The sequence below is a fragment of the Staurois parvus genome, unplaced genomic scaffold, assembly GCF_062004578.1.
Source record: "Staurois parvus isolate SC_StPar_1 unplaced genomic scaffold, SC_StPar_1.0 ptg000018l, whole genome shotgun sequence".
NCBI lineage: Eukaryota > Metazoa > Chordata > Amphibia > Anura > Ranidae > Staurois > Staurois parvus.
The window spans coordinates 1673359-1701337 of NW_028317814.1; the positions used below are offsets into that span (position 1 = coordinate 1673359).

General features: G+C 38.8%; 1 protein-coding gene across 1 annotated transcript; it reads left to right on the plus strand.

Annotated features, from left to right (window-relative positions):
• Positions 1 to 27609, plus strand: LOC149473016 (cytochrome P450 2W1-like). The gene is made up of 9 exons (XM_089684215.1): positions 1 to 138; positions 3679 to 3841; positions 10131 to 10280; positions 13353 to 13510; positions 16276 to 16449; positions 20233 to 20374; positions 21825 to 22009; positions 26678 to 26819; positions 27299 to 27609. Exons 1-9 carry the CDS (start codon positions 1 to 3, stop codon positions 27523 to 27525), a joined length of 1479 nt encoding a protein of 492 aa, XP_089540341.1. The 3' UTR covers positions 27526 to 27609.
• Positions 27610 to 27979: the final 370 nt, after the last annotated feature.

Consider the following 27979-nt stretch of genomic DNA (forward strand, 5'->3'; position numbering starts at 1 on the left):
ATGCTGATTTACTTGATGTACTTGACCAATGCATTTAAGATGAAAAATCATAATCTTCCTCCTGGTCCAACTCCACTACCTGTCATTGGAAACCTGCACTTGATAAATCTCAGAAGACAGGACCTCTCCCTTTTAAAGGTAGGCTAATGATTTTATCTTCTGTATTTTGTTGTCTGTTTTATCAAAAAGAAAGCATGATGTGTTTTCACTGAATCATTACAGTGTTCCCTTCATTTTTGATTTTACCTACAAATTTTTTTTTTCATTCAGTATATTTTGCATCGAAAATGTAATATAAGCAATTGTACAATTAACAAAATGGGAATGTATAAGCAATAAGTAATAAGTTCTTCTTTGCCAATTTTCAAGGATGGGTAGAAGAAAGGGGTGCACTATAACTTTGAGTAACTCAGCCTATGCAGAGGTTTTAAGTAACCCTTCTAAAGCTGGCCATAGATGGATAGGATTTCAAATTAAAATTCTTAGGAAAAGTCTTAAGAATAATCATAGGAAAATTCTGAGAAAATTCCAATGTTGTTCGAAAAATTTTGTTTACTTTTAACATTTGATTTTGGAATGAACGGACTTTAGCAAATGAAAACCACATACACTGTTAGAAATGTGTTTGTTCCTCAGAGAAGAGGCTCATTCCATTCTGATGTTTCTGCTTCATGAACCTTGTGTTTCCATTGGGCCTTTGTCATCTTTTTCTGCATCTAACTGACCTGGCTAGCATTATGTTGCATGTTGACATTCTCTCTTTTTGTATTGATAAATTCCAATAAAAATGTATTGAACCAGAAATTTGTTTGTTCAATAATTTTCTTCTCATAGTGGTCGAAAACAAACATCAATTTGACCCACTAATGATTAGAAAAATGAGCAAACTTTCTTAGAATATTCTTTTCCTAAGAATTTGCGTTTAAAATTCTACACAGAAATAGCACATAAAGTATTAGTTTATTGCTTCAGGCAGTCAAAATAGCAGTAAAAAAAAAAAAAAAGAATTCAGGCTGCAATACTGTTCCCTGAACATCATTCAACCCTTATCTTGTAACCCCAGGACTTCAAGGAACTAGACACAGAATAATACTGTAAGGAACTTTGGCCACATCATTACATGGTATCATTCTCCACAACATTTTCCATATTATTAACATATTTATGTTTATTTTGAGCAATCAGTGCAAGCACGACCCAATACTGTTTTGTGGTAGAAAATACAATTTTTAACTGTTTTTTAACCACTTGCCTACCGGGCACTTATACCCCCTTCCTTACCAGGCCAATTTTCAGCTTTCAGCGCTGCTGCACTTTGATTGACAATTGCGCGGTCATGCAACATTGTACCCATATGAAATTTTGATCATTTTTTTCTCACAAATAGAGCTTTCCTTTGGTGGTATTTAATCGCCACTGGGCGCTTTACTTTTTGCGCAATAAATTAAAAAATGTGCAAAAAATTTGAAAAAAAAAAAAAAGTTTGTTTCTTTTATAAAATTTTTCAAACAGGTATTTTTTCTCCTTCACTGATTTGCGTTGATGAGGCGGCACTGATGGGCACTGATAGGCGGCACTGATGGGCACTGATAGGCAGTACTAATGAGGTGGCACGGATAAGCGGCACTGATAGACAGCACTAATTAGGGGTCACGGATAGGCGGCACTGATATGCAGCACTGATAGGCGGCACTGATAAGTGACACTGATGATGGGTACTGATAGATGGCACTGACTGGCATCACTTCTGGGCACTGACTGGCGGCACTGACTGGCACAACCCCTGGGCACTGACTGGTGGCACTGACTGGCAGCACTGGTGGGTGGCACTGGTGGGTGGGCACAGGTGGGTGGCACTGGTGGGCACAGGTGGGTGGCACTGGTGGGCACAGGTGGGTGGGCACAGGTGGGTGGCACTGCTGGGCACATGCAGGTGGCACTTCTGGGCACAGGTAGGTGGCACTGCAGAGTGGCACAGGTGGGTGCACTGCTGGGCACAGGTGGGGGCACTGCTGGGCACAGGTGGGGGCACTGCTGGGAATGGGTGGGCGGGGCTAGTGGGCGCACTGCTGATCGGAACTTGCGGGGGTCACTGCTGGGCACCGATCATCAGGGCACTGATCATCAGTGCCCTGATGATCGGTGCCGATCCCCGCTCTGACAACTGCCGGTTCTCGGCAGTACTTTCCTCACGATCTGACAGCGTGAGGAAAGTGCAGCCGAGAACCGGCACTTGCATTTCCCTGTGATCAGCGTGTCATTGGACACCGCTGATCACGTGGTAAAAGGCCGGTGGGATCGGCCTTTCACCACATCACGTGATCAGCTGTGTCCGTAGGACACAGCGATCACGGAGATCGCCGGGTGCGCGCCCCCTGGGGCGCGCAGGAGAGCGCGTTCTGGGAGGACGTCATATGACGTCCACTCAGAACTGGCCGGCCGCGGTGAAGCCGTCTTTCGGCTATGCGCGGTCGGCAAGAGGTTAATAACCTGTACACTTTTGACTATAAATGCACATGAGAATGATCTCTCCGAAGCAGGGATCTCCGAACTTTCTAAACAAAGAACCAGATTACTGTCCTTCAGACATTAGGGTCTCAGACTGATTCCAGTTTAGACTGATGCCAGTAGGAGTAGGAAATAGCCTGGCATCAGTGGGAGTAAACAATGCCTTTGGCTTGGTTGTCAGTGACAGTAAGAAAATTACATAGTGCCTGTGCTTAGCAGGAAAAGGAACAGTGACAATTGTTGGTATCAGTGGGAGGTATAGTGCCCCATCGTTGGTGTAAGTGGGAGAAATAGTGCCCCTTTATTGGAGTCAATGGGAGGGATAGTGCTCCTTCCTTGATGTCAGTGGCAGGAATAATGCCAATTGTTGGCATCAGTGGGAGGTATAGTGCTCCATCGTTGGTGTCAGTGGGAGGAATAGAGCCACACCAGTGGTGTTAGTGAGATAAATAGTGCCCCTTCCTTGATGTCAGTGGCAGGAATAATGCCAATTGTTGGTGTCAATGGGACGAATAGTGCCCCTTCATTGGTGTTGGTGGGAGGAATAGTGTCCCATCATTGCTGTCAGTGAGAGCAATAGTGATTCCCATAAAGGCAGGCAAAAGGGACACATTTTAAGGAATTTAATAACTAAAACAGGACCAAAACTGGTCAATTTAAGCAAAATCTGTTTTTCCAGGGAGTATGTTTTTTTTTTATTTTGTTTGGTGTGGCAGGATGAAAACATTTACTATGATAGGTGAAGAGACTACAATAGGAGAAAAATACTGGTAGAGATTACAAAGACATTGCACATTTAGCAAAGATGCTTTTTGGTTTACTTGCTTATGGCTGAAATGTAAGTCATCTCTCTATACCTAGCATCATACTGGCTATGAGAGGGTTAGTCTTGGAAAAATTTACATTATAATTGGTTACATGGTAGAAGGTTCAATTTTATCATAATATAATACAATTAGAATTTTTAATAGTTACAGTCTCATGGTGGGCGATAGCTCATCAAATTGGTGTTCTCAATCCAAAAAGTATATGAACTGTATGTATTATGTGTGTGTGTGTGTGTATATATATATATATATATATATATATATATATATATATATATACACACATATATATATATATTAAACAAATGATCCATGTTTTTAGCTGCAATGTATTTTATTAAAGCTTTCAGAAAAATATGGCCCGATATTCACCATTTACCTGGGTATGAATAGAGCTGTCGTTCTCACAGGACTGGAGACCATAAAGGAGGCCTTGGTGGAGGCTGGAGATGCATTTTCCGACAGAACCGTCCTACCCATATTTTATGCCATCCAGCATGGAAATGGTAGCCAATTAAAATTCTCTTTCATTTATTTCTTTTTTTTCTAACCAACTCTTGTAAAATTTCTACTTTCTTGGAGAAGGAATCAAAATAGCAATGTTTAACAGTTGATGCTGAAATATTTATTGCTGTTGTAAAATTAAATTGCTTTTTTAAAATGTAGATTGCAATGAAACATAAAAGTAAGAACATCATTTTTTTTTTCAATTTAACCAGTTTAATTACCTGAAGTCTTTCCTTGAGTTGCCAAAAGCTGAAAGTTAAATTCAAACTGTCTGTGAGAAGAGATCAATAGTAAGGCAATACCGGGCAGGCCACTAAAGTGGTATGGTAAAACCACTCTAAAAAATACACTGTGCCCTATCCAAAATTATATGTATAAACTATATACATAAAATATATGAAATAAACAAAATAAAATGTAAAAAAAATTAACTTGAAGATTATCTAATGGAAGAAATATTTATCCACCATCAAACATGTGGGGTTGATTTACTAAAACTGGAGAGTACAAAATCTGACAGCTCTGCCTAGAAACAAATAAGCGTCCATTTTTTTTTTTTGTAATCAAAGCTTAATTAAGCAAGTTGAAACTAGAAACTGATGGGCTACCATGCACAGCTGCACAAGAATTTGCATTCTCCAGTTTTAGTAAATCAACCCATTGAGTTTATCTGAAAGAAGATCGGAAGTCAACTTCAGCAATATAATTATGGAGCATGGCCAGACCTAGGGAGGTGCTGGGGTGGTCCATGCCCACCCAGATTTCAGTTGTGCCCCCCCCCCCCCACAAAGACTACACCCCCATCTCCTTCCTGAACACTCTGCCTGGCCACTGAACAATACTGCAGAAAGTTTCACATTCCCTCTTCTTGCAGCTTTGTAAATGTAAATGTACTGCAAGGGTAAATCGATGATCGGGTCACCAAGAGGGGCCCATCGGGGTGGGGGATGCTGCCTGTACCACTCCCCTGTCACCTATTTAGCATAAAATGTCCCTTGGGTTCTTCAATATATCCCGAGGAAGTCGAAGTTGGTGATCAGCTCCTACTCCTCCCACAGACCCCTTTATTCTAGATGATCTTGAAGTTAAAGAAGGGGAAAAGGGAGGAGTGGACAAAGCTGCCCAGCGAATCTTAATCTCTAGCCATGGGGAAAGTGACTGAGAACACTAAAGCAACAAAAAGGTAAGGAGCCTTGTCACAAGTTAGCCTGCAGTTTCTTGTTTGTGTATTCTTACCATCTTGCAGCAGTACTTTTCCTATCCTGATTCTTTTCACATGTGTGTGATCACCTGTGGGCATTGCCTGCTATTCTCTGGGTTTTATTTCCTTCCCTTCCATCACTTTCTGACCAGCTTCCTAGTTTACTTGTCTATATAAGACATGCTCAGTCTAGCCCACATTGCCTAAGCAACTTCTTAGAGCTCCCGTTTGTTGCTACTCCTGTATCCTGTGTCCAACTACCCATGTACAGATCCTGGCTTCGTCCATCAACTGCGGTTGTTTTCCACCCGTCCTGACTTGTCTTGTCTACCAGATTTCCTGTTGACTCCTGCTATAGTACTCTGCTCATGTGAGTGGTCTCCACATCCTCAGCTGGGTGTACCTGGAGGCCGAGACATAGACTTTAGAGTCTGCTTTTGTGATAAAAGGTTCCTTACCTTTTAGTTGTTTTTTTGGTATTTTTTGGGATGTGGCAATGAACGTTTTTTTCCAAGACGTGGTATAATGCTCTTCACTGTCAGTATCACTTATCACACTATCATGGTCAGCCCTAAACTGCCACTGTACTGCCCTAATCTGCCATTATGCTTCCCTAATCTGCCATTATACTGCCATTATACCTCCCTGATCTGACATTATACAGCCACTATACTGCCCTAATCTGCCATTATACTGTCATTATACTTTCCTAATCTGACATTATACAGCCACTGTACTGTCCTAATCTGCCATTATACTGTCATTATACTTTCCTAATCTGACATTATACAGCCACTGTACTGTCCTAATCTGCCATTATACTGTCATTATACTTCCCTAATCTGACATTATACAGCCACTCTACTGCCCTAATCTGCCATTATACTTCCCTAATCTGACATTATACAACCACTGTACTGCCCTAATCTGCCACTATACTGCCATTATACTTCCCTAATCTGCCATTATACAGCCACTATACTGCCCTAATCTGCCATTATACTTCCCTAATCTGACATTATACAGCCACTCTACTGCCCTAATCTGCTATTATACTGTCATTATACTTCCCTAATCTGACACTGTACAGCCACTGTACTGCCCTAATCTGCCACTGTACTGCCATTATGCTTCCCTGATCTGACACTGTACAGCCACTGTACTGCCCTAATCTGCCACTATACTGCCATTAAACTTCCCTAATCTGACACTATACAGCCACTATACTGCCCTAATCTGACACTACACTGCTCGCATGCCCACTGGCTCTGCTGTGATTGAACATAGTGGGACTTAGTCAACACATCCTGGCCAATTATTCATGATCGGGACCTGCTGAGTGTCCAAACACAACCCATAGCCTGGTGTTGACAATTAACACAGGGCTCTGTACAGAGCAAACAATCTCTCTGTTCTTTATCTCTGCAAAGTGGGGATAAGAAACAAAGAGATCCTTTAGTAAAATCAGCACACATTACACATTGTTAGGCACACATTTAATCACCCTAGATGTTATCCCCTTCCCAGCCAGTGTTATTAGTACAGTGTATAGAATTATCACTGAATACTGTATTAGTGTCACTGGTGATGTCATTGGCAGTTAGTTCCCCCTCAGCGTCAATTAGTGTCAGATTGCCCACTGCACTACCGCAGTCCCTTTATAAGTCACTGATCACCGCCATTAGTAGTATTTAAAAAAATTCCAGCATATATATTGTAGATGCTTTAACTTTCGCACAAACCAATAATATACACTTATTCCGCATGCACACTGGACGTTTTGATAACGCTGGTAATGCTAGCTGTTTTTATGCTAATGTTAGCACTTTTTTAGCATTTTTACATTAGTGTTTAGCTGCGTTGTGCCATGTGTAGTGTTTTTCTGCATTAGCAGCTTTTAGCATTTTTTTTTTTGGTCAAAAAAGTTAAAAAAAACTCAGCGTTGTGGCATTTTACCACGTTTTACCGCATTTTGCCGTGTTTTTCAGCATTACAGCGTTTTTACAGCTAAAAAACTCCTTTAGAAACCCACTAGTCCTGGGTTTTTTCCCAGCCAAAAAACGTTGATTACAGTCTATGTGTGCATGGACATATATGATAACATGCTGGGGGGGTTTACTAGCTGTACAAAAAATGTCAAAAGCCAAAAAAAGCAGCTGTAAAAACATCAACTCTGCATGAGGATTTATTGGGATTTTTTTTACCAAAGACATGTAGCGGAATACATTTTGGCCTAAATTTATGACATTTGATTTTTTTATTCATTGTGTTTTATAACAGAAAACAAAAAATATGGAGGGTTTTTTTTCAAACTTTTCAGTTTTTTTTTCATTTGCATAATAAAAAATAACAGTGGTGATCAAATACAACCAAAAAAAGCTCTATTTATGTGAAAAAAAGTATAAATTTTATGTAGGTGCAGTGTTGTATGACCGCACAATTGCCAATTAAAATAGCACAGTGCCAAATAGCAAACAATACCCTGGTCATGAAGGGGGTAACATTTCCAGGAGGTCAGGTGGTTAATATACACTTATTGGGATTTTTGTTTCACCAAAGACTTGCAGCAGAATACATTTTGGCCTAAATTTCTGATGAAATTAGATTTTTTTTGTTTTTATCTGATATGTTTTATAACAGAAAATATAGTTTTTTTCAGTCTTTTTTTCATTCATATAATAAAAAATGAAAAACCTAATGGTGATCAAATACCACCAAAAGAAAGCTTTATTTGTGTGAAAAAATTACATAAATTTTATATGGATACAGTGTTGCATGACTGAGCAATTGCTAGTTACAGTAGCGCAGTGCCAAACAGCAAAAAACGTCCTGGTCATGAACGGGGTAAAATCTTGTGGAGCTCAAGTGGTTAACCGATCAGATTTTGAGTTGGCAACTCCAGGGCCATCTAGCAGGCGTACAATAATTTATGCCAGAAATATGACTGGACAGACTCGATTATCAATGTTAGCCTCCAAGGGGATAGAAAAGAACTTATTTGTTGGAACTGAAACACACAGATAACCTGTACAACAAAGGAGGATGGATTTTGTGTACAAATAATCAATAGTTTTGATGAGTATAATGCATTTTATTTACGACCCTGGCTAATCCACGCCCACTTTTTTCTGTGTCCACATTTTTTCTGTGCTGAAATTTTAGGGTTGCAGCCAGAAATTGCTGGATTAATTCAGATATTACATCATTGAAGGCCTAGGTGTGAAATGCACGGCACAACACTTGAAAATTGTATTACATAAGTGAGCATTCTCACAAAACGTGTAAATTAGTTTAATAACCTGGATATATATACTGTATTTATGAAATAAAAGTCATGCTAACAATTACTGTACTATTTATTGCTTTATTCTATACATACATTAACATTTATTGTGAAGTTGATCTTTTATCTTTCTGAAGCAGCCTTAGATGCCCTTTTATTTCTGTGTGCCAACACTGATGATCCAGTACCACCAACCCTTCTCTCAAAAAGGTTTTATTGCTCTATGTCTCCTGTTCCATTTCTCCTTATGATCATTGTCACCCAGAAAGTGATAATGAATTCAGAATTTTACAACTGTCACCTCAATTTGGGGAGATATTCACACACTTCATGTTGTAGCTCAGTGAAAGTTACACATAGTTACATAGTTAGTTAGTCTGGCTGAAAAAAGGCAAAAGTCCATCCAGTTCATCCATTAAAAAAAAAAAAAGTTATAATCCTACACCCACAGTTGATCCAGAGGAAGGCAAAAACCCCAGCAAAGCATGATCGAATTTGCTCCTGCAGGGAAAATAATTCCTTCCTGATCCCCCGAGAGGCAATCGGATATTCCCTGGATCAATTTTACCTATAAATGTTAGTATCCAGTTATATTCTGTGTATCTAAGAAAGAATTCAGGCCTTTTTTAAAGCAATCCACGGAGCTGGCCAGAACCAACTCTTGAGGTAGTCTATTCCACATTTTCACAGCTCTCACTGTGAAGAAACCTTTCCATGTTTGGAGATTAAATTTCTTTTCCTCCAGACGTAAAGAGTGCCCCCTTGTCCTCTGTGATGACCTCAGAGTGAATAGCTCTACACCGAGTTCACTATATGAACCACTGATGTATTTATACATGTTCATCATATCCCCCCTTAATCTCCTCCTCTCAAGAGAGAATAAATTCAGTTCCTCTAATCTTTCCTCATAGCAGAGCTCCTCCATGCCTCTTATCAGTTTGGTTGCCCTTCTTTGTACTTTCTCCAGTTCCCAATGTTCTTTTTGTGAATTGGTGCCCAAAACTGAACTGCATATTCCAGATGAGGTTTTATTAATGATTTGTACAGTGGGAAAATTATATCTCTCTCTGGAGTCTATACCTCTTTTAATACAAGAGAGATTTTTGCTCGCTTTAGACTCCACATATTGACATTGCATGCCATTATTAAGCTTGTGATCTACCAGAACTCCCAGATCCTTCTCAACCAGTGGACAGGAAGTGAGGAGAAATCTCCCTGATGGCCATACAGACAGCACCAAATCCTGACGAGGGTTCTAACCCTAGTCCACTCTATCCAAAATTTAAAAAAAAGTTTTGAGTTTTACTTTAATGAACCATCTACCTGAAGCAAGTATCCATATACCTTTCCGAGAAGTCTCCTTTAAAGAAAACGTAAATGTAAATATAATATATAAAGTAATTTTTATAAAGTGTCTTCAATCAATAAACACAAATAAATATGCCAACATTTCCAAACTCTCTCAGATCTAAAGAAATTTATGATACAGAAAAGGACCGTCCCCAAACTGTTAACAATTGTTCAAATTGTTTTTGTATGTTGTAGCATTAAAAGTACTCTTCACTGGAAACACCTAACCTCAATAATTTGGAAATGTGTTCACAAACCTTTGGCAATAAAGGTAGGTGTAATGTTTAGGTATCCTGAGACGTGTGGCACCAGGGCTTATGCACAATATCTTTAGAAAAAACTATGATAGTAGTACTTTTGCATTTTAATTGCTGGACCTTTTATTATTTTAATCCAAAAAAATAAGACACCTAGCTTCAAATGTTTTCAAACTAATTTCTTTGCTATTTGGAAGGTGTGTTTTTTACATCTGGAGAAAAGTGGAAGACAACAAGAAGATTCACATTATCCATCATGAAGAACCTTGGAATGGGCAAAAAGATGATTGAGGATAAAATGGTAGAGGAGCTTCAATTTCTTAGTGACAAAATTCAATCTTTTAATGGTAAGTGCATTATGTGAAATAAATTGACATAAACAAGACAGCAACACTGGGGATCTGTCCATTCTTGAAACATTCTCCTGAGTAAACCATTTCCTCAATCCAAGAGATTATAGAGAGGTTCAACATTGTCCTTTGTTTCATTCATCTGGAGGTAGTCTGCCAGGAGGAGATAGGGATATTTATCCTTTTCTATTAACTTAATTTTAGAAAAAAAGGGAAGAGTTACATTATTTTGACTGGGCCGCCATCAATCCACTAAAGTGTAGCCCACTGTAACCAAAACAAACCACAAAAATATTGGATAGAGGGGGTAAAAAGAGTACCCACCTAGAGAACAAAAGTTACTTAGTAAACTAAATAGGCATGTACTCAAAAAGTAAAAAAAAAGATTAGTTATATTTTTTTGATACAAAAAGTCTAAAATCTCCTGTCTAAGGACAAGAATGTCAAAGATGACGTCACATGCGATCACCTGTCACCTATGGGAGGAAAGTCTGACTTCATGGTGCGCAGATACTGGGCTGTGTAATATGCCGTTGGTGAGACTGCGGGGTCTGAATATCTCTATAACTGGAACACACATTGTGCTTATCATTCCAATATGAAGAAACCCCTTTAGAGTGGTATCACTTAACAAGCAAACTATGTAGTCTAGTTAACTTAGAGACACATACAGGTAACTTGTGGTTATCAAGACACTAGAAGACATGGACAGGTGAGATTGTCTCTATATTACATCTATTGCTTCTGTCCTGCTACGTGTGGGCTGCACACTTGAGGGCTCAGCATGGATGGATTGACTTTTCCCTCAAGCATCTAGCTCATATCTTGCAGGGAGCAAGCAGTATACTTGGGAGCTCAGAGTGAATGGATGGACATTACCTGTTCATGATGACATGCTATGTGGAACGGCTGCAGTGCCTAGTAAAGTGTCTCTATCCCAACGTCCTATATGATATAACTGCATCTATAATCTCTATAATGTTGACACGACACACAACACAATCTGAGATTGGATAGGTGTGTTGGTTTGTCCAGACCAAAATAGCAGAGGGTAGTCTGCAAATACACAGTCCATTTGGCTGGAGGACTGATTTATAATACTCTAGGCATGCTTCCGTCTCATATAATATGACACTGTTGTTCATGAAGCGGTGGCTTTAGATAACTGAAGATTGGTGGACTGTCCATGTATTCACCAGTTTCATAGATAGTTTCAGTCACCAGCACGAGGCGCTTTTGTACCTTTATTGATACAGACCCATACTTTTATATCTCCCAATAGTGACAACAGAGGGATAGTCTATAGATAGAGTCTAGTGTGTACACACATTCTTATCCATCCACTCTATAAGTGGCCACTTATGTATATGTTTGTGCTTGTTAGTGGTCAAAAAAACATTGTCAAAGGGATTTGATGGTTGTGCGTCTATATTTTTGTTCAAAATCATTTTTGACATTCTTGTCCTTGGACAGAAGATTTTAGACTTTTTGTATCAAAATAAATATAATCAATCTTTTTGGGTACATTATTATTATTACTACGAGTTTATATAGCTCCAAAGGGTTTGCTCAGCGCTGTACAATAGGGGGGACAATACATGGCACAGTACAACAACAACAAACAACGTACGAGGGGTAAGAGGGCCCTACTCTTACGAGCTTACAATCTAGGAGATTAAGGTACATGTCTAGGGTACATGTCTATTTAATTTACTAAGTAACCTCTTTCTCTAGGTGGGTACTCTTGTTTCCCTCCCTATCTAATATTTTTGCAATATTTATCCTTTGTTCCCTGTAGAATTGCAACAATAAACACCTCTGGGGTGGCCATACTGTATCATTTTGTAGCTACTGGCTTTTATTTTTTTATGTTGTGATTGGAGCTCCACTTTAATAGCATCATAGGCCCCCGAGCAAAGTAATACATTGGGGCCTCTACCATAGAGATGGCTATGCATGCGGCTTCAAAAACTGGATGTGGCTAAATTATGCTAAATATTGGACATAGCAATTTTGTCTGATTAGAAACAACAAATAAACACAACCAGGGAATAATGTTATGCAGTCATTTGTTATGCAAATTGTCATCACATGTTTGTGAGTTTTTATCTATACTACAAGAAAACTTTTTGGGATAATGCGCTAAGCTGGTAAGCTCTTGCTTTGTCTATTTACTGCATCCTAATTGACATGAACCCCCCCTCCAAAAATGTAATTTCCTGCTTTGGCTTGTTGGCTGATTTTCCCAGAAGTCTAAACTAACGTACAAATCAGATTTTGGAAATCATCTGGAACAACAATATCATTTTTGGTGAGATACTCACAAAGGGAAATCACATCTAAAGTGATGCAGACCCTGAAATTTTCCTCATTAGACTGCAGCAGCTGATTGATAATGATAAACTCACTCCCATTCCTACACTATTAGCACGTGGAAACAAACACACAGCTATTTCTTCAGAATAACAAAAGGTAGGAATATGAAACACAGTTTGTTAATATCCTTGCAAAGCATATTGTTCACCCAGTGGGAATTTTTTGTTTTTTTTTCAACAAAAGAGGAGTTACTCTTTAAGGGTGAATATATGGGGTTAGGTTAAGTTTTAAGGTTAAGGTGAGGGAAGGTTAAGAGTTAGGGATAACTTAGGTTGGGTTAAAGTAAGGGTCGTGTAGGAAGACACTTATTAATATTGTTTTGGAAGCCTAAAGCCCAACATAAATATTGTGCCTGAAATCAATGAACGAAATGTTTCTGGTCCACGTGTCTTTTTTGAGGATCCTAAGATTCTCCACTAACTTGTACTGAAGACTAAGCCTCAGCATATCCACTACAATCTGACCATACATTTCTGTACAGTCAACTTTAGATGTAATATGAGAACTTACCTAAAGTGCCCAATAAATTGGTATTTAACCATTTAACCAGTCAAGCCCTTGCACCACAAGCTTGTTGGTAGAAGAAGATAATACTCGTGTCATGAGCTTCAGAACGTTGAAGAATGCATTTGGATGGAGAGGATGTTCAGTATACCTTAAATGTAATTTTAACTGATTTTCTTTTTAATTAAGGTAAACAATTCAGACTGAGAGAGTTTGCCTGTGCACCAACAAATATTACATTTTCTATGATATTTGGTAATCGTTTTGACTACAAGGATCCAACTTATATTCATTTACTGAATCTAATTGATGATATTATTGTCCTGCTTGGCTCACCCTACTTACAAGTTAGTACTTCTGTCTGAATTATCAAGAAAACAATGATTGCTGCGTTCTCTATAAATTATGACAGTTATTTAAGAGTTTACAATTTTCTGCACATGCATTCTGCACAGAAACAATTACATAAACATAGAAATCTGTATTTTGTTAGAAATGTATATGGCCCTGTTAATGGTAGAGTATAATGTTTTCCTTATATAAAATGTATGTTTTTAACCCAGGATTAAAAAAATACAATATTTGAAAATGTAAAATAAATTATTTCCTTGACGCTAGCAGGTGGCAGGTGTTTGTTACTCATCGATTTACAAGTAGGATTTTAAAACACACAAACACATAGCTAGACGAGTCAGCTGAATGACTCAGAGATCGGACCCTCACACATCCTCCTCTCCAAATGGAGTTGGTGCTATCTAGAGCTTCAGTCTATGGGAGCAGCCAATAAGGACAAATTTAGAGTGGGGTATTCACATTAGGTATTGAACATATTGTAGCAAAAAAGCACTGTAAATTATTGTTATTCAGAAATACAGTTTTTATTTAAAAAATAATAAAATCATTTTAAAAAGAGCATAAAATAACGTGAATTAAATTAACCAAAACCACTATAGTTTCTATAAAACAGTACTCTTTCTTTCTTGATGTCTCCAGGTCAGCGTTGAGAAAATAAGAAATGTGATCAGATTTTAAAGTGAACCTGTAACTCTGACCATTCAGGGCAAAGTAACACATTCTCTTAGTATTCCCTTTCTTCTGCTATAGATACCATCCTCAGAGTGTTGCAACGCTCTTTTCACCAGCTGGAGCCCTAAGTATAAGCCTCTTTGTAAGCTCAGTGTTGGGTCTTTCTGTCACTCTCCATGTGACAGTTCTCAGGCCTGATGATTGGCAGCTTAAGCTTTGAGCACTGCATTGTGGAAGGAAGGGGAATGGTCATTGTAAGGAAATATGTTTTATTAACTGTCATCCATTTTGTATAATGCCTCCATTTCTAGGTGTGTAAACAGTTAGTTTCGCTTGTAACTTCTCTCTCGTTTTCTGAGACTAGTTTCATTTCTGATGAAATGGAACTACCTTCTATGACATCCCTCAGTTTCTGTTCTTCACATAACTATATTGATAAGAATGGAATGTTTCATTGGTCTTCCTAAGATTAAGCAACGCCTACTGAGCTCTGTATAACAGTTCTTGTTTTGCATTAAACTTTCAGAGATTTAGCTTGCACACTTCAGTGTCTGGAGCTTTTTTTCTCCCGAGCATGAGGGTGAAAATAACGAGGACAGGGGCTATAGACATAGGCTGATTCTTATCAACTGGTGTCAGAAGTGGGATGGAGTAATCAATGAGGGCACATCTGGAACAATGGATGCAATCGGAATAATGAGATTGTTCATGGCCCTGAGATCTTGCACTAAACGGTAAGTATCATCAATCTCCTTGTGACAAAGGATACTGCTTTTGATATACTGGACCAACTCCGGGTTTGAGTCTGGCCTTGTAAAATGTACAGAGAATATACCCTACATCTAGCTTACTGTTGGCTCAGACTTCAGGCTTCACTTTATCGAAATCTTTCATGCTCACATAACAGTGAGATGACTCCATGCGCACCCCTCTCTTCTCACTTACTCTGATATTTCCTTACAGTCATATGCCCCTCCATACTTAGAGGTGCACAGGCTGGCAAATGGGGAGGTGAAGAAGTAAGTGAATGAAGAGAACAATTTGAAGAACCTGTTACTTTGCAATGAATGGCCTATGTGTTATCAACCATTTACAAACTTTATATCCCGATTGGGGCATAATGTGAACACTTGTAAAATATGCAGGCTGTTTTTTTCTGCTTAGTAACAATGTGACTTTGCTTCACTGGTCATCTCTCTCAGTGCAAATCTATGGGTTGGGTCTCTACTGACTAAAAACACTGCTTTATAAAGAAATCAATAGAGATAGGATGACAGTTGAACAGTAATCTGCAGTAATCTTGCTATGGGTTCACTGTCAGCAGCTGTCAGGTGGAATGAGCATTTGAACAGGTAGAAAAACTGTGCGGTTTATTACTGCTTCCCCAGAAGGCCAGCACCAGCCACAGCATACTGTAATAGATCAGGGTTCAAGAGTATATAACGCAAAGTGCAAAGGGGTGAATTGTGCGTAGTGCACAGCGCTCAGAAGTCAAGAATGTATAATGCCCAGGGCACAGGGGTCAGGAGTGCTTAATGCACAGAGTGCAGGGGTTAGGAGTACATAACGCAGAGAATGAAGGGTTCAGGAGTATGTAACACAGAATCAGTATAGATCTCCCCTGCGCTTGTACAGAACTTCCCCATAGTACAGCTCCCCAGATTCCCCCCCTCCCCCGCATGGATCTTCCCTCCAGTACTGATCTTCTCATATTAGTACGGCTTCTTTCAGCACAGATTTCCCCCATTAGTACAACTCCCCGTACCCGTAGTACAGATTCACTTTACCAGGAAAAAGTGAGCCAAGACCATTAGAGCTGAACAGATTGTATACATATATAAATAAGACATCAATATGGTTCTAAATCTGCTGGCTGCTGAAAGGTCTGTTTCTGGGACCTGCAAAGGTGGGTACTATATGCATGTTCAGCTTCTCAATCTTCAATATCTTGATTCTTAATTTGTTTCAGTAACCGGAATTCTATTTTAAGAAGCTCTAGATGAAACTAGATAAATCTATAGGTAAAAAAACTACAAAAAAACAATCATTACCTGATATTCATTACATCTCAAACTTCTTTTTTCAGATATTTAATATGTATCCTGCGCTTGGGACTTTTATGAATACTCACAAAAAAATATTGGAAAAGACTGATGAAATATGTATGATGCTGAAAGCTGATATTAAGGCCAAAAGGCAGACAATGGATTATAACTGCTTGCACACATTTATTGAATCTTTCATTGCCAAGCAAGGATTGGTAATTATGTTCATTAGCATCATTAATCACAGTTTTATTAATCTTCTTCACTTTAGTCATCTTATTCTATTAGAGTGGTAGGCCAGGTCAGGCCAGATCTTTCCATGGCCATGGACTGATACTCTTCCAAAGAGAATTTGTGGTCTTGTAGGCCAATCAAAAGACATAGTTCTGTATGAACGTTTTGGAGCGCTGCTAAGTTTTTCTTCTTGTTAGACATGCCTAGAAACGCTGCAATATTATTTTTCTAGGGCATTCTGTTTAGGAAAGGTTTACATTGTCTCATGATTTGAAATAACTGCATGAAGTTGTTTTGAATCAGCTATGTGTTGTTTTGAATTTCTATATTTGAGACAGGTTTGAAATATATTACATTCATGCTGCTGATGTGACAAACCCATGTAACACTTCAAATTTAAAAAACTATGACAAAATAAATGGCCTGAAGACAGTAGCACAGAGATTTACTTGGGATGACCACATCAACCAAGCTGCCATCCTATGTATTTAGGTATCAAGTGCACAGGGTCCACAGTGTTCCCCTTTACATCTGGGTACGCAGAGTTCCCTCTTACACTGTAAAGGGGAACTCTCATTCAATGGAGAACTTTGTGGATTGTGGTGTCAAGGGAACTCTGGAGTCTAATGTAAAGTGGAACTCTGTGGACTGTGATGTAAAGGAGAGCTCTGTGGACTCTTGTGTAAGTGGAGGAGGGGGCTCTGGTGACCAGACCCCCTTACATCAGATTTGTCCCTTTACACCAGAGTCTGCTGCATTCCCCATTGCATCAGAGCCCTCAGAGCTGTTCTTTACATCAGACTCCAGAAATGTGTCCTTTACATCAGAACCCACAGTGTTGCCTTTTACGTCGGGGGCCCACAGAATTGCACCTTGCACTGTAAGGGGGAACCCTGTGGGCTCTAAGGGGGAACTCTGTTCTGGGTTTTGTTAGCTTGACCTTCATGTTAAAGGAGAAATATTTGTTTTGCCTTTTGTTATACTTTCAGCACATTGCTAATCACACTAGCTACTAGTTTGTGGCTTAAACATTGGTATTTGCACTGAAAATGGTCATTTTGGCTAGCTTTGTGAACTGCCAGTAAACATTTGGTACTGTCAGTAAAATATTTGTGTTATGCCAGTAAATTTCACTTTAGGAGATTGGCAACCCTGTGCACAGTTCACCCATGAAAAGAAAAACAGAAAGAGTCTTGAGAATACTTTCAATAGCTCTTGCATCCCCTTTACCTTTCAGTTCTGCTGCTGCATTTATCCACAAAAATCCAGAATAAGAAAAGAACGGAAGGTGGGAGATGGGAGCAGTAGGGCACAGACAGTGATAAAAACTTCAAAGCTTCTAGCCTTTCTACCGTATGCTAGAAGTGTTTTTTTGCTGCAGTCTCTATTCCCATTGTATAAATGTCCCCTCCAGTGCCTCTGCCCCCTGTCACCAGGATGGAAAGTATGGTAAAGTCTCTAAAAAGTGGGCAAAACACGTAGATATTCTATTCCTTTTTTACCCTATCCAAGATAAGGCTTTTGGAAGTTGAACTTTGACATCATCTGCTGCAACAGTTCATTAGTTACTCGTTCATTCCTTTTCATGGAGTTTAGAGCTTCCAATCTGCCATCTTTAGACTTAAGAGCTGTCCACTAGCATTGGTATTCAACTAAAGGGGGGGGGGCAATATGTACATCAGCAGCAGGCCAATGGTCAAGGGCAAGTAACACATGACCAAAAAGCTGATATCAAGATAAACTTGTTTTTAGACTAAAACAACAGAACATTAGATAAAAGGATTATAGGAGAGCCAGGTATTCTAGTTTGTAACTGGTTAATACATTGAAATGGCTGCACATACTTTATCTCTGGATGGGTCTTTGTTTAAATAGGAAGAGATTCAGCATAAGAAATAAAAGGAAAGAGACTGTTCATCAAAATTACTTTAAATTTTTTTATGAATAAAAAAAGTGATAACCACGTTTATTTTTTTTTTATTTCAAATAAATGTTTTTACATCATTTTCATTGTAACTCTCTGTATAATGGATGGGTAAGAGGTCCAGCTTTCCTACCCACTGGTCAAGTTACACAAAATTTCCGGTGCCTACACATGGGAGTGAGAGCCTGGTGCCCTTTGAGTGTTTGAAAAGATTGGGCACCCACCACTATTTTAAGGCCCCTCCTTATGAAACACCAACACGATACCCAGGCATGGAATATGGATTCAATATAGCAAAGGCCGTATGGTCACCAGCTATTTTGTTTTCACTTCATTTCCTGGATCTCCTCCAGGAAACCTGTTACTATGCGCAAATAGGTTAGGTTCAATAGAATCTTGTTGAAGTAGAAAGATTCACTCATTTCTAGGCAAAAATAAAAATAGAAAAATAGGCAACAGAAGCTGTAAATGTTGTACTTTACACTGTTGTTCGTTCACACCCTGATGTACTGGGCACAGCCAAAGGTGCACATGTGTGCAGAAATGTCTGAGCTAAATTTATGTGTCTAAAGAATCAAATAAATTCAAACATTTTGCTCCATATCTAGCCCATATACAATAAAAGTTTAACAAGAGAAATATATGCAAAGACAATAAAAAAAGGAGGTGATTAGCAAGCATTGTACTGTATTTTTATTGCTTCTGTTGTTGTCCTTGAAAACCTTTCATCTACTATAAACATTTGATTACAGTTTCCCTAGACAACTTAATCTTTTCCAATTGCCACAACTTTGGTGTGCAAGAATTATACAGTTGTGACTTGTTTTCTAGTACCTGCCTCTACCCTAGTGGATCAGTAATTGTTTAAGATGTAGACCAGTTGATAGTTGATAACTGATTTGCAAAGGCTAAAATTGTGGGAAAATGTAGGCTGCTGGTGTGTCCAGGAGTAAGCATGCTGATCCAGTTCAGAAGGAATTAGGTAGCAAGACAGATTGGGGTTTATTTACTAAAGCTGGAGAGTCCAAAATCAGACTCCCTTCTGCATAGAAACCAATCAGCTTCTAACCTCAGCTTGTTCAATGAAGCTTTGGCAATGAAACCTGGAAGCTGATTGGTTTCTATGCAGAAGGGAGTCTGATTTTGGACTCTCCAGCTTTAGTAAATAAACCCCCTTCAGTCTACTCTATACAATGATCAGTTATATAGTCGTTGAGTTGAGCATTATCCCCAAGTTCATAAATCTGTAAACCTCTTCCACATCCTCACTGGCCATGTTTTAAGACACCAGTTCCTCTACTTGGAGTCATCAATGAACAGAGTTGAGGCTCAGACATCAGCCCTGTAATTATTCAGATATCTGACAGATACATTTTAACTCCGATAATAATATTAATGATGGCTCTCTACCTTTGAGAACCAGTGGGCTGTCACCAGTGCAGACTGTTTGGCCATATACAATTGTGGGGCCAAATTTCAATCCCAGATTGTAGGTTGGAAATATACAGGATTAAAATTCTGAGGTCTGCTTAACATGCTTACTAGATCAGCTTTAGGACACTCCACACCCTTGCTGGCCATACAGTAGCGCATACCTGCCCGCAATAGCAGACTAAATGTCCACTATAGCTAGTATAGTGCAAGTGTGTGGTCTTTGACACCCAACACACATCAGTTTTAAATAATAGGTGTATTTCCCTAAGTATCTATTTAATGCTAATACTATTGTACTGAATCCATGAAACTCTGGACTCCATTGCAATTACATGAAACTGTGTCATCTATGGCTGACATTGCACCATAGTCTAACATGTCATTTTTACATGGGTTTGTTTCACAGGAAAGGACAAATAAGGACACTCTGTTCAATGATGATAATATCTTGGCCACTGCACTGGACTTGGTGATGGCTGGCACAGAGACCACCGCTACAACACTGCAGTGGGGAATACTAATGATGATGAAATATCCTCACATACAAGGTAGGTTTTGTGTTCTCTGTATTAACTGTGCTCAAAGCCACTAGCAAGGCTTGCTTACCCCACTGCCAGACATTAGCCTGTATAGAAGAAATATTTTATATGTAAGTCTGTTAATAGACCTGAAGGGTTTCATTTGGGGCTTTGAGACTAGGAACTAACACCAATGTTTTACACGTTGCAACATTAAAATAATAATTAAAGATGAATTCCAGATAGATATAAAATACATAAATTAATAAAGTTCTGTATCCGTTAATACATCATTAAATTTATTTTAGAAATGCTAGTACCTGAGTTTAACCTGGTATCATCTACTTGCAGTCCCTCTATAGCAGAGCTGGAATGTAAGAGGAAGAAGCAACACAAGGAGCCAATTGGTCTATGTGCTGACAAGAAGCATGCTGATAGGAGGAGAAATCAGAGTGGCAGAGAGATGAGCATCGCTGTGATGTTTCTCCCTCTACTGTCCAGTCACAGGCTGGGGTGGGTTCAGGATAGCTTGGGCTCAGAAAAATTGGTTTGAATGCATGCTGGCCATCAGACTTAGTACATCTAGTGAAAGAAAAAGTACTATGGGTGAAATCTCTGGGTTTAAGGTCAACATTTCAGCAAAGGTTTAGTTATTTTTATCTTTTAATGAGCTGTTAATTTTATCTTGTTAATTTGGGCTGGATTTTACTGTAAATAAAAGCAGATATGTCACTGTTGTATCTTAATACCTCTGCTTGGTATGGGCAACTTTGCTGATTCCTTGTAGTTTTTAATAATGCACCTCAGCAAAAAGCATGTAAAATTACTGCATTTCATCAAATTAGAATCAAGTTCATCAGATTCATCAGAAAGTTGTTATTCTAAAATATGTAATAAAAAGTCACATTCTCACATTCTGGCTTTGTGTATCGGGGGGTCCAAAAGCAACATACAGTATCTCAGAATTCCCATTACTATGGTTTAGAGGTATTATGTAATCAAAGGATGTTGCCATGATCCCTGTTAGATTTTCCATAATGTAGAAAATAATTTGGGAGATCAGCTGAAAAAATGACACCTCTGATATGGCATTAGGGAGGAAGGAAGCACTATATGCTGCCAGGAAATCCCATCTCTGGAGTCACTGAGAGATGTAATAACTGATTCTGCCCATTACAATGGCAATTCCAATACTAAGTGTGGTTGTTGTCAAAGCTTCATGTAAGTGTGGAAAACACAGCAGCGCTGGCAATTAAACACATATGTGATCAACTGAGCAGTTAATCAGACTATTTCTCCATTTCCTTAGCTTGTGCATGAAATCACAGACTAGAAAATGATTCATTTTCTAAGGATAACACCTTGATTTTTTTTACCCACTGCCACAAGGAAGGAGCAAAATGCAGGCTTCTCTCTCTACAGATAAAATGAGTAACAGCATTGACTTCAACAACTAAACTCAAGGTACATGTATTTTTAGAAAAAGTACAAAAAGAAATCCAAGCTGTTCTGGAATCGGGGCGTCCACCAACCTTTGAAGACAGGAAAGCCATGCCATATACCCTGGCTGTGATACATGAGATCCAGAGGTTTGCCAATGTTATTCCTCATATCCCCCATGCTGCGTCTACAGAAGTCAACTTCAAAGGTTATCACATCCCCAAGGTGAGTCAATTGTGAAGGAGTAATTGTGAACTTTCTCACGTTCAGCTATGATGGTTTTAGTCAATACCCTTTATGTGTTCCTTAAGCCCCGTACACATGATGAGAATATTGGATGAATGATCGTCCGTTTTTTTTTTTTGTATGCTAGTCTAATATCGAAAATGAAGAGGTTACTAGAGTGACAAAAATTCTCATACGACAGAATAACAATTCAGAAGTGATGTAATGTATGGTATTGTATTTATATTGGATGAAAACTATACTGTTTAAATGAAAATCGGACGATCTGATAATGCACAAGAAAAATGTGCTTTTTTCGGACAAAAGCTGTGCACTAACAATCAGATTATTGTACGATCACTTTGAAAGCGGTATTTTTCGTCCAATTTTCTGATCGTAAGTGCTAAGCTTTAGGATGTCCATACCATCCTATCCTATATAATAATAAAGTTAAGTGCCACTTTCACTTTCAGATGGGAGATTTTGCATCCAGTCCAGTAAGATTCTACCCTCAGCACATCCATTGGTCTTTCCACTGTATCTCACCCCAGCACTCACTTTCCAGTATCCATGCCAGCCTTGGCCTCTCCAGCACAGTTATCCTTCCTATATTATGTAAAGTTCTGTATGGTATAAAAAGCAAAAGACCCTTCATTTCCAATCACCAGTGCTTGTAAGTTAACATCCCATCATATGTGTATTAACCCCTCAGGACCCACCTAGTGTATATACACACCTCAGCATTCAGTCCCCAATGTACTCCTCAACTCCCCAATGTAGTCCCTAACTCCTCAATGTCCAGTCACCGGTGCATGTGCATTAACATCTCAGCTCTCAGTCCCCAGCACATGCACTCTAATTCCTCAGTGCCCAGTCCTAAGTGCATTTAAGCCCTACACAGTGAACTTGACACATACACAGAATAAATAAATATCATATGTGCTGGGGCAGCACAGTGGCTAATGGTTAGCACTTCCGCCTGGCAGTACTAGGGTCGCTGGTTCAAATCCCAACCCCGGCACCACCTGCCTGGAGTTTGCATGTTCTCCCTCTGACTGCATGGGTTTCCTTCGGGTACTCCGGTTTCCTTCCACACTCCAAAGACATGGAGTGTGGGAGGTTAATTGGCTCCTGTTTAAATTGGCCCTAGTATGTATATGTATGAGTGTGAGTTAAGGACTTTAGATTGTACACCCCTTGAGGGTTAGGGACTGATGTGAATGTACAATATATGTATGTAAAGCGCTGCGTAAATTGACAGCGCTATATAAGTACCTGAAATAAATAAAAAAAATATTAAAAAATCCACTTTACAAAATTACAACAATCAATAACCTGCAACCACTACAAATCTGACCCCATTCATAAACAGGCACGTATTTTCTAGTTGATATAATGATTGGGCTACTTGCTGAAACTGGTAGGCAAGCAATCCAATAGATTTAGCCATATTCAAAAACAGCCAGCAAGCCAACCTGTGAATGAATGGACTGGTGCCATGGTGGGGGTGTGATAAGGAGTAGGTTAACTACCTTGGAAAGATAACTCAGTAAGATCATTATAATGCAGCTGTATTGATGTGTATTTTTAGGGTATGGAACTGTGTAAGTTATAGGTGAACTAAAGAACCATTCCTATAGAATATTGGATAGGTATCTAGCTAGCAGGGCAGCTACCTGCACATGATGAAGTCTACAATGAGATCTACAGCCATTGAGCAGACAGGCTGTGTTCTGAAAGTTTGAATGTAAAATGTTCTTGGTTTACTAAATCAATGCACAATAATCTGATCTGACCAAACCTCACCCCAATTTTACAATATTAAGAGAGACCGTGGTCACATTTTGATGCCTTGACCCTGTCAGCACCATTTTAAAAGTATGTAGTAAGACTATAAACTAGTAAATGTAATGCGGGGGAAGCTGGTGTATGGGCAGTTAGAGACAGCACAAGTTGCTCCCTATAGGTCTGATTACTGTCATACAGTAACTCTGTTCAAACCCAACAGCCAATGGAACCAGCAAAGTACAGTGGCCTGATGTCTGGTCAACTATGTACGGTACTTACTGCATACTTAAAACAGTACCTGCAGTTGTTAGAAACTCACTTCACAAAGTGCTCCTTTACCCAGTTACCTTGCAGGGTGGATTACAGTGGACATATAAATAGCATGAATATAATATTGGTTTATTAGCTGCTCTGGCAGACATACAGAGGGCACTTTGAACCATTCCTGGTTTATAACTACGGGCCCTTTGAGAGTTTAGGCAATATTTGCGAAATCCAGATCAGGTTAGTAAATAAACTGTAAATTGTTTGGCACTATATAGACCGATTTATTGAGAGGATTGAAAAATAGTACATGCCTACCTGTCCTCAATGCAACATCCGATGTGATGTCAGGCAAGGGTGGAGTTATGTAAGGTTATCTGAGCTTTCAAATTGCAGTCTCTCCTCTGTGAAAGCCAGTTGTTGTGTACGCACTGCTTCTATCCATTGGGTGAGCCAGGAGATGGACAGCAGCAAGTCCAAGAGCTGCAGATAAGAGACAGATGTCTCTACTAGTTGTTCTTGAGACAATATCTGCCCAATTCATTTATAGCCACCAATGGGTACAGAAGCAAGTTTGTTAATTTAACTATAGAAGAGATTCCTGTTTAAAAAAAACAAAAACAAAAAAGCAAAACAAATATATATATATATATATATATATATATAAATAAGTGTGATAATAAACAGTGTGATAATAAAACTAAATGTGATAATTATCAACACCTATTTAATTGCGCTGAATGTATACAATATAATCTAAAAATAAAAAGCTGCCACTTTACATAAACCGTAATAAATGAGTGAACACACAACGCATATAGTGTTATAGTGGCGCTAAATTAATAGTGATAAAGTGATATAGTGAGTACAATAAAATCAATGTGCATAGATCAAAAATATTGCATCCGTGAATTAATGTGAACACAAAAGTAATCAATTATATATAATATAATGATCCAAAATCCATGGAGATTAATCCTTTTTCTTTAAAATTCACCATGTGCTGTTGACTGGTAACTAAGTGCTTCACAAAATCCCCCACATGGATGTGCACTCACCAAAGGTAGTTGCCTCCCACTCTCATGGTTGGCAAACAGGCTTCAAGGGATAACCTTCCCAAATATAACCGAACTGTAACCGATGCTTTTAAATTATACAAGTATGAAACTCCATTACAGATCCCACGATCACCTCTTCTTCCCACTGATCGATCACACAGCCTGCCCAAGAGATGCCCAGGCAGCCGGCTGCTGGAGGAGGGAAGATGAGATCAGGGAGGTCGGGGATCACCCGGAGGTGGAGTCTTCAGTGCAATAGCTACCACATCTAATTCCCTGGGATATATATATATATAGAGAGAGAGAGAGAGATGTTAAAGTACATATTGAACATGTCACCACATACAAAGAAACCAAAACAAATAAGTTCAGAAATTAAGTTATGTGTAACAAAATGGAATGACAAAGGGAAAAAGTATTGAACACATGAAGAAAGGGAGGTGCAAAAAGGTATGGAAAGCCAAGACACCAGCTGAAATCAATCAGTAATTAGAAAGCAATCCTGCCCCTTGTCAGTGCAAGTTAATAGCAGCTGGTTCAGTCCCAACTGAACCCCTATAAACAGGTGTCTCATTACCAAGGTGTCACACAAGAAACATCTCATGATGGGTTAACGCAAAGAGCTCTCTCCAGACCTTCACAGACTTATTTTTGCAAAACATATTGATGGCATTGGTTACAGAAGGACAGTTGGGGCCATAATCCGGAAGTGGAAAGAACATCATTTCATCATAAACTGGCCATGACCAGGTGCTCCTCACAAGATTTCCTCACAAGACTCCATTGCTGAAGAAAAAGCATGTTGAAGCTCGTTTAAAGTTTGCTGCACAACAGTTAGACAAGCCTGTGAAATACTGGAAGAATATAGTCTGGTCAGATGAGACCGAAATTGAACTATTTGGATGCCATAATACACACCATGTTTGGAGGTCAAATGGCACTGCATGTCACCCCAAAAACACCATACCAACAGTGAAGCATGGAGGTGGGAACATCATGGTGTGGGGCTGTTCTTCAGCATACGGTACTGGCAAACTTCATGTCAATGAAGGACGGATGAATGAAAAAATGTACCAAGACATGCTTGATAAAAATTTGCTGCCATATACCAGGATGATGAAGATGAAACGAGGGTTGACATTTTACAAGACAAGGATCCCAACACAAAGCCAAGGAAACCCTCAATTGGTTTCAAAGAAAGAAAATAAAGCTGCTAGAATGGCCCAGCCAATTACCTGACTTAAATCTAATAGAAAATCTATGGAAAGAACTAGCATGCCTCTTGAAGCTGTCATTACCAACAAAGGATTTTGTATGAAGTATTAAATACATTTCAGTAAGCGTGTTCAATACTTTTTCCGTGTCATTTAATTTTATTACACATCACTTAATTTTTGAACTTATTTGTTTTGGTTTCTTTGTATGTATGGCCACCTTTAGAAATATATTTACAGAGAAAAATGGTGACGTGTTCATATATATATATATATATATAAAAAATTTTCATTCCATATCTGTGTGTAATGGAATTGTTTCATTTTCTCAATTTATTCACCAGGGCACTATTATAATCCCACTGCTTACATCTGTTCTGTATGACCAGCGCCACTGGGAGAAACCATACCAGTTTAATCCCAATCATTTCCTGGATGCAGAGGGAAAGTTCGTGAAGAAAGAAGCTTTTGTGCCATTCTCAATAGGTAACTTTTATAATCTGGTACTTAGAGATTTGCATTTCTTTTCCTGTTCCTTTCAGTTGTGCCTTCTGCCTTCATTCCAACACTTTACATTACTTCTCCAATCTATAAGGAAAAATGAATTTCGAGGCCCAAGATAAGGCAGGAACTTTGTCTCCTATAGTTGGTTATGGCTGAGGCTGTAATCTTTCTGCCTTCTGGGCAGAAGTGTCCTTGGACAGTTGTTGAAGCATGAATTATGACAAGGAATATCAATGTTTAACTATATAATCATAGCAATACTAATTGTAAGTTAGATTTGAATTTGCTTAGTCAAATTTGACTACAAATACACAACAGATGAAATTATACTGCTCAGAGTTACTCCATGTTTATATTTTCCCATAAATCCACTGAAATCCAATGAAACCAAACCTAGATATTTCCATATTGAGTAAAAAATAACTAAAATTGTCTTCATAAATGATTGGATCTTTTCACAGGACGCAGAGTGTGCGTAGGAGAGAGCTTGGTAAGAATGGAACTGTTCATATTCTTCACCGGATTACTTCAAAAATTTACATTCTCAGCTCCTCCTGGTGTAAGTGAATGTAATTTGGTCCTTGATGCAGATCCATGTTTCACAATAAGGCCTCAGCCTCACCTGGAGTGTTGTGCTGAGATAAATTTGCCATTCTTCAGTACAAGAACCACCAAGCCTGCACAATAAAAATAGGGCTTGCATCAGATTTCGTATTCCAGCTTGTTTTCTTAAGAAATTGTACTGTTTTTAGATTGGACTTTGAGAACGTAAATCCTGTGTAATCAACTAATGCTTAAATGTGTAAATAAAAAAACAAGTCCATGTAAATCTTTTTTTTTCTTTTTTTTTATCTTTTTATATGAGTAAAAAATGATACCTTACTTTCAACCAGCAAAGCATATAAATTTAAAGCAGGTGTTGCAAGACATATTAATGATGTAAAAAAAATTGTGTAAATGAATATACTAAAGATGACCCAAATGACCAGCAAAGTCTGGACTTAGGTTGGGCTGCATTGTAGAGGTTTACAGTGTTATCTTTTCCACCTATTTAAAGCATGGATACCCTACAAACTTTTTTTAATAATAGTAATCATAAAAACAAAAATGATAATACCGGTAGGAGATTGAAGAGAGAAAGA